The sequence below is a fragment of the Melanerpes formicivorus genome, unplaced genomic scaffold (assembly GCF_026170545.1).
Source record: "Melanerpes formicivorus ecotype bairdi unplaced genomic scaffold, bMelFor1.0.p_v2 SCAF_22, whole genome shotgun sequence".
Taxonomy (NCBI): Eukaryota; Metazoa; Chordata; class Aves; order Piciformes; family Picidae; genus Melanerpes; species Melanerpes formicivorus.
This window is the reverse complement of record NW_027142374.1, coordinates 535,028-551,428: the sequence shown is the minus strand read 5'-3', so window position 1 is coordinate 551,428 and position 16,401 is coordinate 535,028. Positions and strand designations below refer to the sequence as shown.

Here is a 16,401-nt window from a genome sequence, read left to right as displayed (position 1 = left end):
AGACATCCAACAAAACAGCAGAACAAAAAAACCCCAACCACCTTACAGCATCAGCAACTAGAAGGGTTAGCAGCACCCAGAAAAAGTCTTCTCTCTGCCATTACCTTTATGCCACAACCCTACACAGCCACAATTATTATGGCAGTTACTCACACAGCACCTCCTTACACCACCTTTTCTGTAGAGAGTAATTCATTTCATTGTGGGATTGGAAAAAACAAAGAAGAAAAAAAGGGGGGGGAAAAAAAACCCAAACAACAACAAAAAAACCACTACTGCTCCTTTGGGGAGGGAAGAAATGCAGACTGCTTCACTGCTCAGCTCCTCCTTAGTGCTCTAAACTGCCATCAGGGAATTCCCTCTTCCCAACACCCATGGCACACACTGCATCTGATCTTCCAGTCAAAAATGAGCTGCTACAGGAGCAACTGCAAAACCTGGATACACCACACCCTAAATGAGGGAAAAGAATGGAGGTTGAAGCTTACTCCAGGTTAAGGAAGAGGCTACGTGTCTAGGAGGTGAACAGCATCAAACATGCACTGGAAGCAGGTAGCTCTCCTCCTCTGCTGGAGAGAAAAAAAGGGAGAGGGGGTATGAAAATCCTCTCCTCCCAAAGAGTTTGCAACATTCTCTACTCTCTGATCTCCATTACTTTACAACGTCTCAAACTACAGGCAGAACACCAACCATTACTGCTTCTCTTTTACTCTGAAGTGGCTGCATGGACAGTCCAATGGAAATGTATTACCTACCTAACAAGGGAAGTAACACAGGATAGTTGTAAGGCATCACAAAGAGGTTTACACAGGTTAAAGTAGTGCTTGCTTTTAAATACCCGAAGGGGTGGCCGAGCTCGCTGTATTTGCCACTGCTGCTCACAAATACCTGACAAAGAAGAAGAGAGATCACTCTGTTAGAAGGGAATCAAGCATGGGGCATTTCAAAAGTGGGGAAAAAAAAAATCAACCTGAATCCAGTTGCATTAAGGCAGAAAATTATGAAGGACAGGCAAAGTTTAAGGGTGCACAGGTCGAGACGAGCACACGCTCACACCAGGTCAGCCACAAAACTCAGATGTGTAACACTTAGCGGAGCCTCACTCAGTGTGGGAATGCTCTGCACACAGTAGGCTATAGTGAAACTACTTGGAGGTGATGCTCTGAAAAGCTTCTGAGATCACTTAAACAAAATCACAGAACCCCCCCTACCAGAGCAGGATCACCTACACCAGACCATACAGGAACACATCCAGGTGGGTCTTGAATCTCTCCAGAGAGGGAGACTCCACAACCCCCCTGGGCAGCCCGTGCCAGGGTTCTGTCACCCTCACAGGGCAAAAACCCTTCTTCCTCAGAAAAATAGGTCAGGGGACATCAGTTGAAGGTATGTTAAAGAGCAATCCATTTGAAATGAGCTTTCTGAGTCATGCAACAGCTAAAATTTAAAATGATGGCTGAACTTAAATGACTGAAATTTCAGATCACTAAATCTGAAGTACTGCTAGGAGGAAGCCAAAACTTTTAAAGCCTAGAAATTAAGCAAAGTAAATATTCAGAAAGTGTCTTTTAATTAAAAATGACAAGCACCAAGATTCTTAAACACTGACTTTTTGATTTAGCTTTTATTTAAGTGTGCCTGTCTGAGGGTATTAACCTTGCAAAGCAATACATGCAGACAACTATTTCAGCTGGATAAAGATGCTACATAGTCTTATTGCGACAGTCAAAATAACCCACATCTAACCAACACCCCCCCCCACCCCAGCAGCTCCCCTTCCTCCCCTAACCAACCCCCCCAGCAGCTCCTCTTCCCCCCCAACCAATCCCCCCCAGCAGCTCCTCTTCCCCCCCTAACCAACCCCCCGAGCTGCTCCTCTCCCCCCCCAAACCCCCCAAGCTGCTCCTCTCCCCCCCCAACCAACCCCCAAGCTCCTCTTCTCCTCCTAACCAACCCCCAAGCTGCTCTCCCCTCCCTAACCAACCCCAAGCTCCTCTCCTCCCAGTAACCAACCCCAAGCTCCTCTCCTCCCCCTAACCAACCCCCAAGCTCCTCTCCTCCCCATAACCAATCCCCTAGCTCCTCTTCTCCATTTAACCAAACCCCCAAGCTCCTCTTCCCCCCAACCAAGCCCCAAGCTGCTCTCCCCTCCAACCAACCCCCAAGCTCCTCTTCTCCCCCAACCAAACCCCCAAGCTCCTCTTCTCCCCCTAACCAAACTCCCAAGATCCTCTCCCCTCCCTAACCAACCCCCAAGCTCCTCTTCCCTCCCTAACCAACCCCCAAGCTCCTCTTCCCTCCCTAACCAACCCCCAAGCTGATCTTCTCCCCCTAACCAACCCCCCAAGCTCCTCTTCTCCCCCTAACCAACCCCCAAGCTCCTCTCCCCTCCCTAACCAACCCCCAAGCTCCTCTCCCCTCCCTAACCAACCCCCAAGCTCCTCTCCTCCCCGTAACCAACCCCCAAGCTCCTCTCCTCCCCGTAACCAACCCCCAAGCTCCTCTCCCCTCCCTAACCAATCCTCAAGCTCCTCTTCTCCCCCTAACCAACCCCCAAGCTCCTCTCCCCTCCCTAACCAACCCCCAAGCTCCTCTCCTCCCCCTAACCAACCCCCAAGCTCCTCTCCTCCCCCTAACCAACCCCCAAGCTCCTCTCCTCCCCCTAACCAACCCCCAAGCTCCTCTCCCCTCCCTAACCAACCCCCAAGCTCCTCTTCTCCCCCTAACCAACCCCCAAGCTCCTCTCCCCTCCCTAACCAACCCCCAAGCTCCTCTCCTCCCCCTAACCAACCCCCAAGCTCCTCTCCCCTCCCTAACCAACCCCCAAGCTCCTCTCCCCTCCCTAACCAATCCTCAAGCTCCTCTTCTCCCCCTAACCAACCCCAAGCTCCTCTCCTCCCCCTAACCAACCCCCAAGCTCCTCTCCTCCCCGTAACCAACCCCCAAGCTCCTCTCCCCTCCCTAACCAACCCCCAAGCTCCTCTTCCCTCCCTAACCGACCCCCAAGCTGATCTTCTCCCCCTAACCAACCCCCCAAGCTCCTCTTCTCCCCCTAACCAACCCCCAAGCTCCTCTCCCCTCCCTAACCAACCCCCAAGCTCCTCTCCTCCCCGTAACCAACCCCCAAGCTCCTCTCCTCCCCCTAACCAACCCCCAAGCTCCTCTCCCCTCCCTAACCAATCCTCAAGCTCCTCTTCTCCCCCTAACCAACCCCCAAGCTCCTCTCCCCTCCCTAACCAACCCCCAAGCTCCTCTCCTCCCCCTAACCAACCCCCAAGCTCCTCTCCCCTCCCTAACCAACCCCCAAGCTCCTCTTCTCCCCCTAACCAACCCCCAAGCTCCTCTCCCCTCCCTAACCAACCCCCAAGCTCCTCTCCCCTCCCTAACCAATCCTCAAGCTCCTCTTCTCCCCCTAACCAACCCCCAAGCTCCTCTCCCCTCCCTAACCAACCCCCAAGCTCCTCTCCTCCCCCTAACCAACCCCCAAGCTCCTCTCCCCTCCCTAACCAACCCCCAAGCTCCTCTTCTCCCCCTAACCAACCCCCAAGCTCCTCTCCCCTCCCTAACCAACCCCCAAGCTCCTCTCCTCCCCCTAACCAACCCCCAAGCTCCTCTCCTCCCCCTAACCAACCCCCAAGCTCCTCTCCCCTCCCTAACCAACCCCCAAGCTCCTCTCCCCTCCCTAACCAATCCTCAAGCTCCTCTTCTCCCCCTTACCAACCCCAAGCTCCTCTCCTCCCCCTAACCAACCCCCAAGCTCCTCTCCTCCCCGTAACCAATCCCCTAGCTCCTCTTCTCCATTTAACCAAACCCCCAAGCTCCTCTTCCCCCCAACCAACCCCCAAGCTCCTCTTCTCCCCCAACCAAACCCCCAAGCTCCTCTTCTCCCCCTAACCAAACTCCCAAGCTCCTCTTCTCCCCCTAACCAAACTCCCAAGCTCCTCTCCCCTCCCTAACCAACCCCCCAAGCTCCTCTTCTCCCCCTAACCAACCCCCAAGCTCCTCTCCCCTCCCTAACCAATCCTCAAGCTCCTCTTCTCCCCCTAACCAACCCCCAAGCTCCTCTCCCCTCCCTAACCAACCCCCAAGCTCCTCTTGCCCTCTAACCAACCCCTCAAGCCCTGTTTTTTTCCCCCCTTCTATTTTTTTCAGAGCACAAGGACCAGGGTTTGTTCCATGGGGGTGCCAAGGAGTTCATTCCTCCTAGTTTGCAAAGTGCTGATATGTGGCTGGGAGGAGAAAAGCAGCTTTTGAGAGACAGCTGAGTAGTTTTAACAACCTAAGTAAATAATGTGCCTCTGAATGCTTAAAGGACACTCCTGGAGTTAGTTTATTACAACTAACTTTTTGTTCCCCCCCCTTCTCATTATGCATTTTCAATGAAGCTGTAGGGACTTGTTAGGGCAACTGAAACCTGCAGGAGACACCTCCATCTTTCCAGCTAAAGTATCACATCTGGCAGGCTTCTGGGGCACACATTACTCTCTCCTGCACCAGAACCCCACTGAGAAGGGAATTCCACACTTTATTCTGCAGAGGATGCAGAAACAAGCCACTTATCCCAAAAAAAACCACATCACAATGAATTTCAGTACCAGAACTCTGACCTCTTCAAGGCCAAACTAGTCAACAAGATCAACAGCTTCCATTCAATTGCCATTAGCAGTCTCACCCATCTCAGTGGAAATTATTTGCAGCTGCTGATTAGGTAAGATGATGGAAACTAGTGCTAGGTCTTCCCTGTAAGCAAATGGAAGGCTAGAGAGAACTGCAATTTAGCTGAAAATGGAACCTGCAGGAGACATTTCTTATCAAAATGAGAGGGACCTAGAAAGGGAATGAAATGAGATTACAAAGCCTGTGGAAGGAACACTCACTCTGACTCCTGCTAATTCTATTAGAAAGGAGGTAACTGAAACCTTGACATGTTTCTTCTCATCAAATGCAGTCTGCAACCAGCCCTCAATTCTCCAGGCTGACAAAGACCTTAGGACATCCATTACCATTTCCAGATTCAAATAAAAAGGGCAAATACCTGCCAGCAGGTATGGGGAGACTTTCTTTCCAGGATGTACTGTGTCAAGGGTGAAGGCTCAAGCTCATATTTGTCAAAAGGAAGCTTGTCTATCACCATTGGCTCACAATCAACACAGGAGAACCTCACAACAGGGTGAGCTGTGCGTGGAGGCTGGAAGGAAGGAAGGAAGGAAAACAAATAAGCAACATTATCAACTGTCTGGTAGTTATGGTGACAAATAAATGCCCTTAACAAGGTTCACACAGCTGTATTCTACCATCCAACAGGCTTAAACTCTTGTGTTTCCAACAGTTGCCTGTAAGAGACAAAAAGGACACAAGCTCCCACAATATAGATGAAGTCATTCTCTGGTTTAAAAATGAAAGCTCATGCACACATACATACATTCTTCCCACCAAAGGATGGTTAATATCCTCTACTTTGGTCTTTCAAAACCTCCATGCCAAGCACAGACAGCTTGAAGGACACAAAAATATTTCAGCTCTGCTTCCCAGCTCGCTGTTTTAACAGAGGGACAGATGTGAAACTCTGCCCACTTTCACAGAGTGTATCTCCATATGCTCCCTGCCAAGCCTGGGGTGGGGTTCCCCCCCCCCCCCCATCTTGAATCTTTGGGAGGTGTGGGAAACTGAATGCTTGCAAGGCAGAGAAAGGGAACATGCTGAACAAAGAGACATCCTTGGAGCAAGCCATGCCAAGTGTATGACCATTTCAGTATGAGAAGGAGAAACAAGTGCTGCTTTTCCCTTCATTTTCTGAATGAGGTTAACTCTTCTGTTTCAGCTTTAATTCTTACTGCTGATGAAGGAAGAGTCCATAGATGAAGAATATTCAGCAGAAAAAAAATGTGGCTGATTTCTATCAAAACCAAGCTGTTTGGTTCCCCCCCCCCCCCCAAAAATGTATTTTGAAGAGCTTTGATTAAAATTGGTAAGGGTCACAGTGATTTGTGGTATGTGAAGTGATTTACAGTTCATTTTGTAACCTTTTAAAAGCCATTCACCACAGGAACTCACCATACAGCTGAAAGTAAACCTCCCAGATGCAAAACCCATCACAGCATACAGTATCTGCATTAGATTACACCCTTCCAACTAAAAATTGCTTTAAAAGGGGTACCTAAAAGCTAAGTCATAAATCAAGGAATGCATTGGGGGTTTGAATGGACCTTCAAAGATCCTCTAGTCCAAACCCCCTGCAGTAAGCAGGGGCATCCTCCAATAGTTCATGTCATCCAGAGCCCTCACCTTGAGTATCTTCAGGGATGGAGATAAGCATGGAACACACTGGGTTGGAAAGGACCTCTAAAGGCCAACTAGTCCAACCTCCCTCCAGTGAGCAAGGACATCCACAGCAGGTTGGTCAGAGTCCCATCAAGCCTAACTTTGAATATCTCTAGGGATGGGGATTCCACCACCTCCTGGGGCAACCTGTTCCAGTGTTTCACCACCCTCATGGTAAAGAGGTTCCTTCAAGTGTCTAACCTAAACCTCCTCTAGTTTCAAATCCTTTCTACAAGCTTTTGACTCTCCCCAGCTTTCTCAGATTGTATCAATAAACAGAGGAAGTTAAAGCTTTAACTGCTATAATATTCATTTTGAGTCTCTTTAATCAGGTGCAGAATGCCCTTTTCAGTTTGCTTTTACTTACCAGTGTTGGTGAATTCTGGTCAGGCCAAAAAGACTCTGGGATTGGCCAGTGCCCAACAGGAACCCCTGTTTTAGGGTTAGGCCGCACATAAATGAGTTTATGACAACTATGCCATGGCTGAGAAGCAAATGAGTTGATGGGCCTGGATGGGTCAACAAGTCCATCTAAAATGTAAAGAAAGCAAAATAAGAACAACAAAGGAAATCAAAGCAGCTACATTCATGTGTTTGTCCCCCAACAGAATTTCCACAGGGGATGTTTTCATTAGAATAGAATAAACCAGGTTGGAAGAGACCTTCGAGATCATAGAGTCCAACCTATCATCCAACACCACCTAATCAACTAAACCATGGCACCAAGCATCCCATTAAGTCTCCTCCTAAACACCTCCAGTGATGGCGACTCCACCACCTCCCCAGGCAGCCCATTCCAATGGGCAATCACTCTCTCTGTGTAGAACTTCCTCCCAACATCCAGGCTAAACCTCCCCTGGCACAGCTTGAGACTGTGTCCTCTTGTTCTGGTGCTGCTTGCCTCAGAGAAGAGACCAACCTCTGCCTGTCTACAACCTCCCTTCAGCGAGTTGTAAGAGAGCAAGAAGGTCTCCTCTGAGCCTCCTCTTCTCCAAGCTAAACAACTCCAGCTCCCTCAGCCTCTCCTTGTAGGGCTTGTGCTCCAAACCCCTCCCCAGCTTTGTTGCCCTTCTCTGGACTCATTCCAGCAACTCAACATCCTTCCTAAACTGAGGAGCCCAGAACTGGACACAGGACTCAAGGTGTGGCCTAACCAGTGCAGTGTACAGGGGCAGAATGACCTCCCTGCTCCTGCTGGCCACACTCTTCCTCATGCAGGCCAGGATGCCATTGGCCCTCTTGGCTGCCTGGGCACACTGCAGGCTCATGTTCAGCCTACCATCAACCAGTACCCCCAGGTCCCTCTCTTTCAAAGGCATACAGATCTTTACATCAGTGGCTGCAAACCCTCACACAAAATGCAAAACAGCAATCATCTGAGAAGCAATGCTCACAGCTGCCCACATCTGCCCCTCTGCTCCTGTGGCACAGCCATTAGATAATTAGTGCAGCAAGGCACACTCAGATATGATGGAAAACAGTATTTGCTTGAGCTTTGTACTTTGATTAGGATCTGAGAGGGGTGAGAGCAAGTCTACCACTTCTAGTTCTGCTGCACCTGTAAAGACTAACATTTACAGTCCTTCTACATGGCATCCAGAGCTCACTGATGCTACCATGAGTGAAAACTGAAACTGGAGAGAAGTGTCATGGAGAAGTCAGATTCCTCTTGCAGGAGCAGCTCTTGCCACATTTCTCATAAGAAATTCACAGATCACTTAAACCTCACTTGCTGCCTGGAAAGATCAATGTTCTCCAGCAGGCCACTGCAGTGTACAAGCACAGACTTGAGGACAAAGAATGGTAGGGATTGGAAGGGACCTCTGAAGATCATCAAGTCCAATTCCCCTGACAAAGCAGGATCACCTAGGGCAAGTCACACAGGAACACATCCAGATGGGTCTTGACATTCTCCAAAGGAGACTCCAGAGGAGACTCCACCTCTCTGGGCAGCCTGCTCCAGGGCTCCAGCACCCTCACAGCACAGATTTTTTTGCTAATGTAGGGGCAGAACTTCCTGTGTTCCAGTTTGTGTCTGTTGCCCCTGGTCCTATCTCACAGGACACCACTGAAAAAAACATGGCCCCTTTTTCTTGACACCAACCCTTCAACTATTTGTAAAGATCTTCTATGAATAATATCTCCTCTCAGGCTGCTCTTGTCCAGACTAAACAGCCCCAGGTGTTCTCAGCCTTTCCTCAGAAGATGTTTGCAGCAGGACAGAATCTCTGCATTAGTTTTCCAAGAGTGCTCTCTTCAAACCCAACAGCACAGCAGAGATCACCCATTTCAACAATCTTCTTCCTCTTAAAGCCATTTTACAGTACTAATTTTCCCCTTGCATTAGACCCCTGGCCAAGGATATTATGCAAAACACTTTTCAGGTGCTTCTCAGCTTGGTTCCCCTGCTTTCAGAGAGTGAGTGATTTCCATTTCTCTCCAGTTTAGGACTTCCTCCATTGGTGCAAAGATGCAAAGTCTCAGCATTTTTGTCCATTTGTCTCCACAGTGCATCACCCTTTAAGTGTGCTAAAAACTGAAAGGCTCAAGTTTCACCAGCTGTTTTGTCACACAGGACCACATTTAGGGCCAACACAAAGGCAGGAATTTGCTGAGGGGCTGTCCTGCACAGCATTACAGGAAAGCCTTCAAATCAAATGGTATTTTAAGTGAGCCAAAAAAAAAACCAGGAGGGCAAATATATATATACACAAAGCAGCAAGAGAGAAAAGTGGTTCCAAAATGAAAGCAGGACTCTGCTGGGATGCTAAGGGGATCCTAAAAGCTATTCAGTTTCTGACATTCCAGGAAGAGCCTCATTTCCTAACTATGAACTGCTCAGCTCTCTCTCCCCCCATTTCAGCCATGAATTTCTGCAAACCTGAACAACTGCTCCACAGCAGGAGTGCATTTTCCTCGTCCCTGTTATGCACTTCATTTGCAGCTAGAAAAATAACTCCTTGCTCTTTGCAGACAGCTTTTCTCTTGCAGCTATTAACACACACACACACACACACACACAACTGAGAACTTACTGGTGTGATCAACTCACAGAATGGAAATGGCCAGAAAATTAATCATAAAGATAGTTTTAAATGCTTAAAAAAACCCACCACTAGTCATGAATTTATTTTAAACCCAAGAATTGACAACACTAATTGCCTCCTGCAAACACTTTTCTCAGTTCCCCCCCCCCAAGAGGTGAGAAAATGACTGAAGAGATAGCAAGGAGGTTGATCATTCACAAAATCTGTGCAAAATATGGCACTGAACTCATCAAGGATCAAACCAACACTTGTAAAAACATAACAAAGGCAGGACTAAACATAAACAAACACACAACTGTTCAAAAGCAGATCCAAGATGATTTGGTGTGCTTAATGAGATGCCAGAATTCTGTCACTGAAGCATGTAAGATTCACCACTTTATTTTTTAGTACCTATGAGGCATTTCACAGAATCACAGAAGCATCCAGGCTGGAAGAGACCCTCAGGATCACCAACTCCAATCCAGAACCCTACTCTACAAGGTTCACCCCTAAACCATATGCCCAAGCACCACATCCAAACCACCTTTAAACACATCCAGCACTGGGGACTCCACCACCTCCCTGGGCAGCACATTCCAATCCCAGACCACTCCTGCTGGGCAAAAAGTTTGTCCTACTGTGCAGTCTAAACCTACCCAGTAGCAGCATGAGGCCATTTCCTCTTGACTCTCTTGTTCTATCACTAGTTACCTGTGAGAAGAGAGCAGCAGCAGCCTCTCCACCAGCAGCAGCCTCTCCACAATCTCCTTTCAGGCAGTTGTAGACAGCCATGAGGTCTGCCCTCAGCCTCCTCTGTTTCAAACTAACCATCCCCATCTCCTTCAGTCTCTCTTCATCTGACTTATTCTCCAGGCCCTTCACAGCTTCCTAGCCCTCCTCTGCCCTGGCTCCAGCACCTTCAGATCTCTCTTGGATTGAGGTGTCCAAAACTGGACACAACACTCAATCCTTTGATGCATCCTGGATACTACAGTGAAAAGCTGGCAGGAAGGACACCAAAGACAGCTGCATGCAAAACATTTCTAGTGGAACATTAGAAGAAAAGCAATCCAGGTACTTTACCTTCTCCAACAGGAGCTGGGTCTGGTCCTGACTTTTCAAAGTTAATAACAACTCCACTTTGGACTTTTTGAACGAGAGATTCTAAACACTGATTCAACATTCTCTGTGTCCGAACGCAGTAAGAACGACCTGTGCAAGAGACAAACGACACGGGGAGGGGGGAGGGAAACAGGAGAGCAAGTCTTGAGCAATCCTCATTAAGGAAAGGGGTTTATTCCACAAGCTACGCTGCCAAGGTTTATAGCCAAAACAACAGCAACAAACTTGGTACAAGTTCATGTCAAAGGCAAGTTACTTTTCCACTGCAATACAAGGAAAGGCAACCCCAAAACAAAAACAACCTAACCAAACCCCAAACCCAAACCCAACACAGCAACAACCCCACTGAGCTTTCACTCACTTAAAAGAGGCCTAGATCAGGCTGGTCCAGGGCCAAGTTGATAAACACCCTCAAGAACATCTGATTTCACCATGTGTATGCAATCTACTTGCTTTGTCTAGCCATACCTTACCAACTCCTATGCCCTCCCAAACTTCCCCCTCCCACACAGTGTTTGCTCCAAACACCCAATTCAAAGAAAATTCTGAGGAACATCTCAGGAAACAGGCTCCAGAATTAACTCTTCTACAGAGCAAATTCAGCCTCCTTGCCCTGCAACAGGATTAGCATCTCAGTAAGACCTGTCCCACTCAATCCAACCTTTAAACGACAAATCTCATGACTGAGCAAAGCCAACTTCTGGAAGGAAAATCTAAAGAGATTTTTTTCCAATCCCTCCTACTGCTGCACTAAGAAAAATTTTCCCACATCTGGAAGATCTGAAATAGGAATATGGTTTTATTTCAAAGGTCTCCCCTGTGCTAGTGGAAAACAAGCTCCAAAAGCTCTCCACTGATTCCTGCAGACACTGAGTAATTCAGATGGAGAAAACAGCACGAGGTGAGGGTGAATGAGAAGAAAAGATATACTATGAGGTAAATATCATAGTTTCATAGTTTCAGTCAGGGTTGGAAGGGACCACAAGGATCATCTAGTTCCAACCCCCCTGCCATGGGCAGGGACACCCCACACTAGAGCAGGCTGCCCAGAGCCTCATCCAGCCTGGGCTTAAACACCCCCAGGGACGGGGCCTCGACCACCTCCCTGGACAACACATTCCAGGGTTTCACCACTCTCATGGTGAAGAACCTCCTCCTCACATCTAGCCTGAATCTCCCCACCTCCAGATTCATTCCATTCCCCCTAGTCCTATCACTACCTGAGATCCTGAGAAGTCCTTCCCCAGCCTTCCTGTAGGCCCCCTTCAGATACTGGGAGGCCACAATTAGGTCACCTCGGAGCCTTCTCTTCTGCAGACTGAACAGCCCCAACTCCTTCAGTCTGTCCTCATAGGAGAGGTGCTCCAGCCCTCTGCTCATCCTCATGGCCCTTCTCTGGACACCTTCCAGCACCTCCACATCCCTCTTGTAATAGGGGCTCCAGAACTGGACACAGTACTCCAGTACAAGTGCGAGGCAAAGCAAAGCAGCACCCCCTTACCTCCTGTAACTTCACACATCTGTGTGATAGCAGATTCATCCGTAGGCACACTCCCAAGCTGCTCTGGTTCAGCAGATGCAGCTCCTGGCAAACGCAGCACTAGAGCAAACAGCCTTTGATCCCAACGAAACGGTTCTTTGGTTAGTTCACTTCCAGGCAAAGGAGAATTCAGAGGGAGATGGAGCTGGTGAAGAGAGATTTGCAGAATATTTTCAAGTCTTTGACAAACCAGTGCAACAGAATAGATTAAACCAGGTTGGAAGAGACCTTCAAGATCATTCTTCCAACCTATCAACCAATCCAACACCACCTAATCAACTAACCCATGGCACCAAGCACCCCATCAAGTCTCCTACTAAACACCTCCAATGATGGTGACTCCAGCACCCCCCCCAGGCAGCACATTCCAATGGGCAATCACTCTCTCTGTGTAGAACTTCCTCCTAACATCCAGCCTAAACCTCCCTGACGCAGCTTGAGACTGTGTCCTCTTGTTCTGGTGCTGGTTGTCTGGGAGAAGAGACCAACCCCCACCTGGCTACAACCTCCCTTCAGGGAGTTGTAGAGAGCAAGAAGGTCTCCCCTGAGTCTCCTCTTCTGCAGGCTAAACAACCCCAGCTCCCTCAGCCTCCCCTCACAGGGCTTGTGTTCCAAACCCCTCCCCAGCTTTGTTGCCCTTCTCTGGACACCTTCCAGCAACTCAACCTCCTTCCTAAACTGAGGAGCCCAGAACTGGACACAGGACTCAAGGTGTGGCCTAACCAGTGCAGAGTACAGGGGCAGAATGACCTCCCTGCTCCTGCTGGCCACACTCTTCCTGAAGTAGGCCAGGATGCCATTGGCCCTCTTGGCTGCCTGGGCACACTGCAGGCTCATGTTCAGCTTACTCTCAACCAGCACCCCCAGGTCCCTCTCTGCCTGGCTACTCTCCAGCCACTCTGCCCCCAGCCTGTAGCACTGCATGGGGTTGCTGTGGCCAATGTGCAGAACCTGGCACTTGGATGTGTTCAATCTCCTGCCCTTGGACTCTGCCCATCTGTCCAGCCTGTCGAGGTCCCTCTGCAGAGCCTCTCTACCCTCCAGCAGATCAACTCCTGCCCCCAGCTTGGTGTCATCTGCAAATTTACTGATGATGGACTCAATGTCCTCATCCAGATCATCAATAAAGATTAGGTTAAAGAGCAGAGGGCCCAGCACTGATCCCTGGGGCACACCACTGGTGCCTGGCTGCCAGCTGGCTGTGGCACCATTCACCACCACTCTCTGGGCTTGGCCCTCCAGCCAGTTCCTAACCCAACGCAGTGTGCTCCTCAACAATGTTTTCATTACTCTGTCATAGAGCCCATTCCTCTCCTATCCCCTAATTTATCTGACATTACAGCCTGGAAAGAAATGCAAACGACGAGTTTAGGAGCTAGGCAATAACTGCATAGCTACTTTTGTTCTCTAGACTAAAACAGGTTGATGAAGCACAAGTCCTATTAGCAGGAAAGGCACATGAATACAAATCTCAGCATTAGAGTCAGCTTGCAAGGCAGTAACTGGAAAGAATGTAATGCAAGCTTACCTCCTCTTGAACTCCAGCCGTATTTGTCAGCTTGTTTCCGTCTGTGATGGTAATCAAAATAGATGGTTCCAAAAAGAATGGATTCCTTCCCTAGAGATGAAAGCACAGCAACCTTAACTTAGAGGCTTAGATTTTGGTCATTAAACAGTAAAATAAGCAACCTTTCCAAATAGAATAGAATAGAATAGAATAGACCAGACCAGGTTGGAAGAGACCTTCAAGATCGTCGTGTCCAACCCATCAACCAATCCAACCCACCTAAAGAACTAACCCATGGCACCAAGAACCCCATCAAGTTTACTCCTGAACACCTCCAGTGATGGTGACTCCACCACCTCCCCAGGCAGCCCATTCCAATGGGCAATCACTCTCTCTGTGTAGAACTTCTTCCTAGCATCCAGCCTAAACCTCCCCTGGCGCAGCCTGAGACTGTGTCCTCTTGTTCTGGTGCTGGCTGCCTGGGAGAAGAGAGCAACATCCTGGGATTTTCTTTCAGTAGGGTGGAGCCATAAAGAAGAAGATAAAAAGCAACTGTATTTGTCACAAAAAGGGGTTTTAAAAATGAGACAAACCACAGAACCACAGAACAGTTTGGGCTGGAAGGGATCTCCACAGGAGGGCCACAAAAATGATCGGGGGCCGCAACACCTCTGCTATGAGGACAAGCTGAGGGAATCGGGTCTGTTGAAGATGGAGAAGGGAAGGCTCCAGGGAGACCCTTAGAGCAGCCTTCTAGTCCCTGAAGCAGGCTACAAGAGAGCTGGGAGAGACTTCTTACAAGGGCTTGTAGTGACAGGATGAGGAGCAGTGGTTTGAAATGAGAGAAGAGCAGGTTTAGATTGGATGTTAGGAACAAATTCTGCACCATGAGGGTGGTGGAACACTGGAGCAGGTTGCCCAGGGAGGTAATCAAGACACCATTCCTGGAGATATTGAAGGGCAAGCTTGACAAGGCTATGAGCAACCTGGCCTAGTGAAGGCTGTCCCTTCTCTTTGCAGGGGTGTTGGGACTAGTTGACCCTATCTTTGGAGGTCCTTTCCAATCCAAACCATTCTATGATTCTATGGCTTGCCATGGTCATGTTGGGTTGATAGCTGGACTTGATGACCTTAGAGGTCTTTTCCTACCTCAATGGTTCTATGTGCTGCTCTATGCACTCACACACACTCCCTGAAGAATTTTGACAATTACTCTTTTTTTTCTTCAGCAACACTGCAAAACCTCTTTTAGGCCCCCAAAGCAGTATTTCAATGCAACAGTGAGTTAAAACCAGAATCATTTTAACTGGACTTTTCAAAGGTGAGAGAGGGGAAGTCAGGACGTGAACTACAGACAACGTAGCTGCAGTGCGCTGCCATTCAATGTGCAGGCTCCCAGGCAGCCATCCTGTATCTGCAGCTGGGGTCATGTGCACTCCTTTCTCTGCAGTTCAGCACAGAAAGCACTGCTAGCATTACATCTACTGAATATGGAATACAAGAAAGGGAAAAATGAAAACAAAAGAGCACAGTTCAAGATAAAACACACAGCCATCCGACACCTAAACCAGAAAGTAAAACACAAGAACAAACTTGAACATACACACCCCCCACACAAAGTCCTCCCCAACTAGAACTTCAGAAAGCATATAAAGATAACAAAAAAGAGATGGCAAAGTTTATAAAGAAGTTTCTTACCTGTCCATAGTTGTCTATTCCAGACACTAATCTGTTGAGATTTAGCAAGTCAAACGATGACCTGAGTGCCTGACCAAGGGTCGTCAGTCCTGAAGCCTGAAGGTTTTTCAGTTCATTCATAAAGGTTGCATGGTTTTCCTTCCACCCAGCCTGGAACAGAAGACAAAGAAAAAGGCTTATTTGTTACAGAATCATAGAATCAATAAGGTTGGAAAAGACCTCAGAGATCATCAAGTCCACTTCCTGACAACTAGACCACAGCTTCAAGTGTCACGTCCAATCCCCTCTTGAACACCTCCAGGGATGGGGACTCCACCACCTCCCTGGGCAGCACATCCCAATGGTGAACAACTCTCTCTGGGAAGAACTTTCTCCTCACCTCCAGCCTAAACTTCCCCTGGCACAGCTTGAGACTGTGGCCCCTTGTTCTGGTGCTGGGTGCCTGGGAGAAGAGACCAACCCCCACCTGGCTACAACCTCCCTTCAGGCAGTTGCAGAGAGCAAGAAGGTCTCCCCTGAGCCTCCTCTTCTCCAGGCTAAGCAACCCCAGCTCCCTCAGCCTCTCCTCACAGGGCTGTGCTCCACACCCCTCCCCAGCCTCATTGCCCTTCTCTGGACAGGTTAAAGTGTCTCAATACCCTTCTTAAATTGAGGGGCCCAGAACTGGACACAGGACTCAAGGTGTGGCCTAACCAGTGCTGAGCACAGGAGTATTATTTTACCAACCAACTGCAGATCAACAGCAAGCTGTCCTTTAATCTCCCTTCCCACCAAAACTCAGGTTGTATTCCTAAGTAATGGATATGCTATGTCATTCACATGCTACACACACCTCAACCATGTTCTGGGGAGGAACGACACCATGCAACACCACCAGATTAGGGGTTGACCAGCTGAAAAACCAGTTCCACAGAGAAGGACCTGGTGGACAGCAAGTTGTCCATGGGACAGCAATGTGCCCTTGTGGCAAGAAACACCAATGATCTCCTGGAATGCAGAGTGCGACCAGCAGGTCAAGGGAAGCTCTCCTTGCCCTCTACTCTGGTAAGACCACACTTGGAGTATTGTGTCCAGTTCTGGGCTCCACAGTTCAAGAGGGACAGGAAACTGGAGGGTGTTCAATGGAGGCTATGAGGATGATGAAGGGACTAGGATCTTTCTCCTGTGAAGAAAGACTGAGAGGA

The 16,401-nt window shown here is 48.7% G+C and overlaps 1 protein-coding gene across 6 annotated transcripts in view; it reads right to left on the bottom strand.

Annotated features, from left to right (window-relative positions):
• LOC137447857 (integrator complex subunit 6-like) overlaps positions 1-16,401 on the bottom strand; it is a 67,418-nt gene that overhangs the window by 23,580 nt on the left and 27,437 nt on the right. For 4 of the 6 annotated variants that reach the window (XR_010988940.1, XM_068151760.1, XM_068151759.1 and 1 more), the window contains 7 exons: positions 15,218-15,367; positions 13,541-13,630; positions 11,974-12,157; positions 10,434-10,562; positions 6,689-6,852; positions 5,036-5,188; positions 756-888 (listed from right to left, as the gene is read on the bottom strand). Coding sequence is in view for 5 of the 6 variants with exons in the window: in XM_068151760.1 (XP_068007861.1) it covers positions 756-888; positions 5,036-5,188; positions 6,689-6,852; positions 10,434-10,562; positions 11,974-12,157; positions 13,541-13,630; positions 15,218-15,367 (1,003 nt within the window). In the remaining variant the exon portion in view is untranslated. Of the gene's footprint in view, positions 1-488; positions 570-755; positions 889-5,035; positions 5,189-6,688; positions 6,853-10,433; positions 10,563-11,973; positions 12,158-13,540; positions 13,631-15,217; positions 15,368-16,401 lie in introns of all 6 variants that reach the window. The other 2 variants (XM_068151763.1, XM_068151764.1) reach the window with 2 other exon arrangements.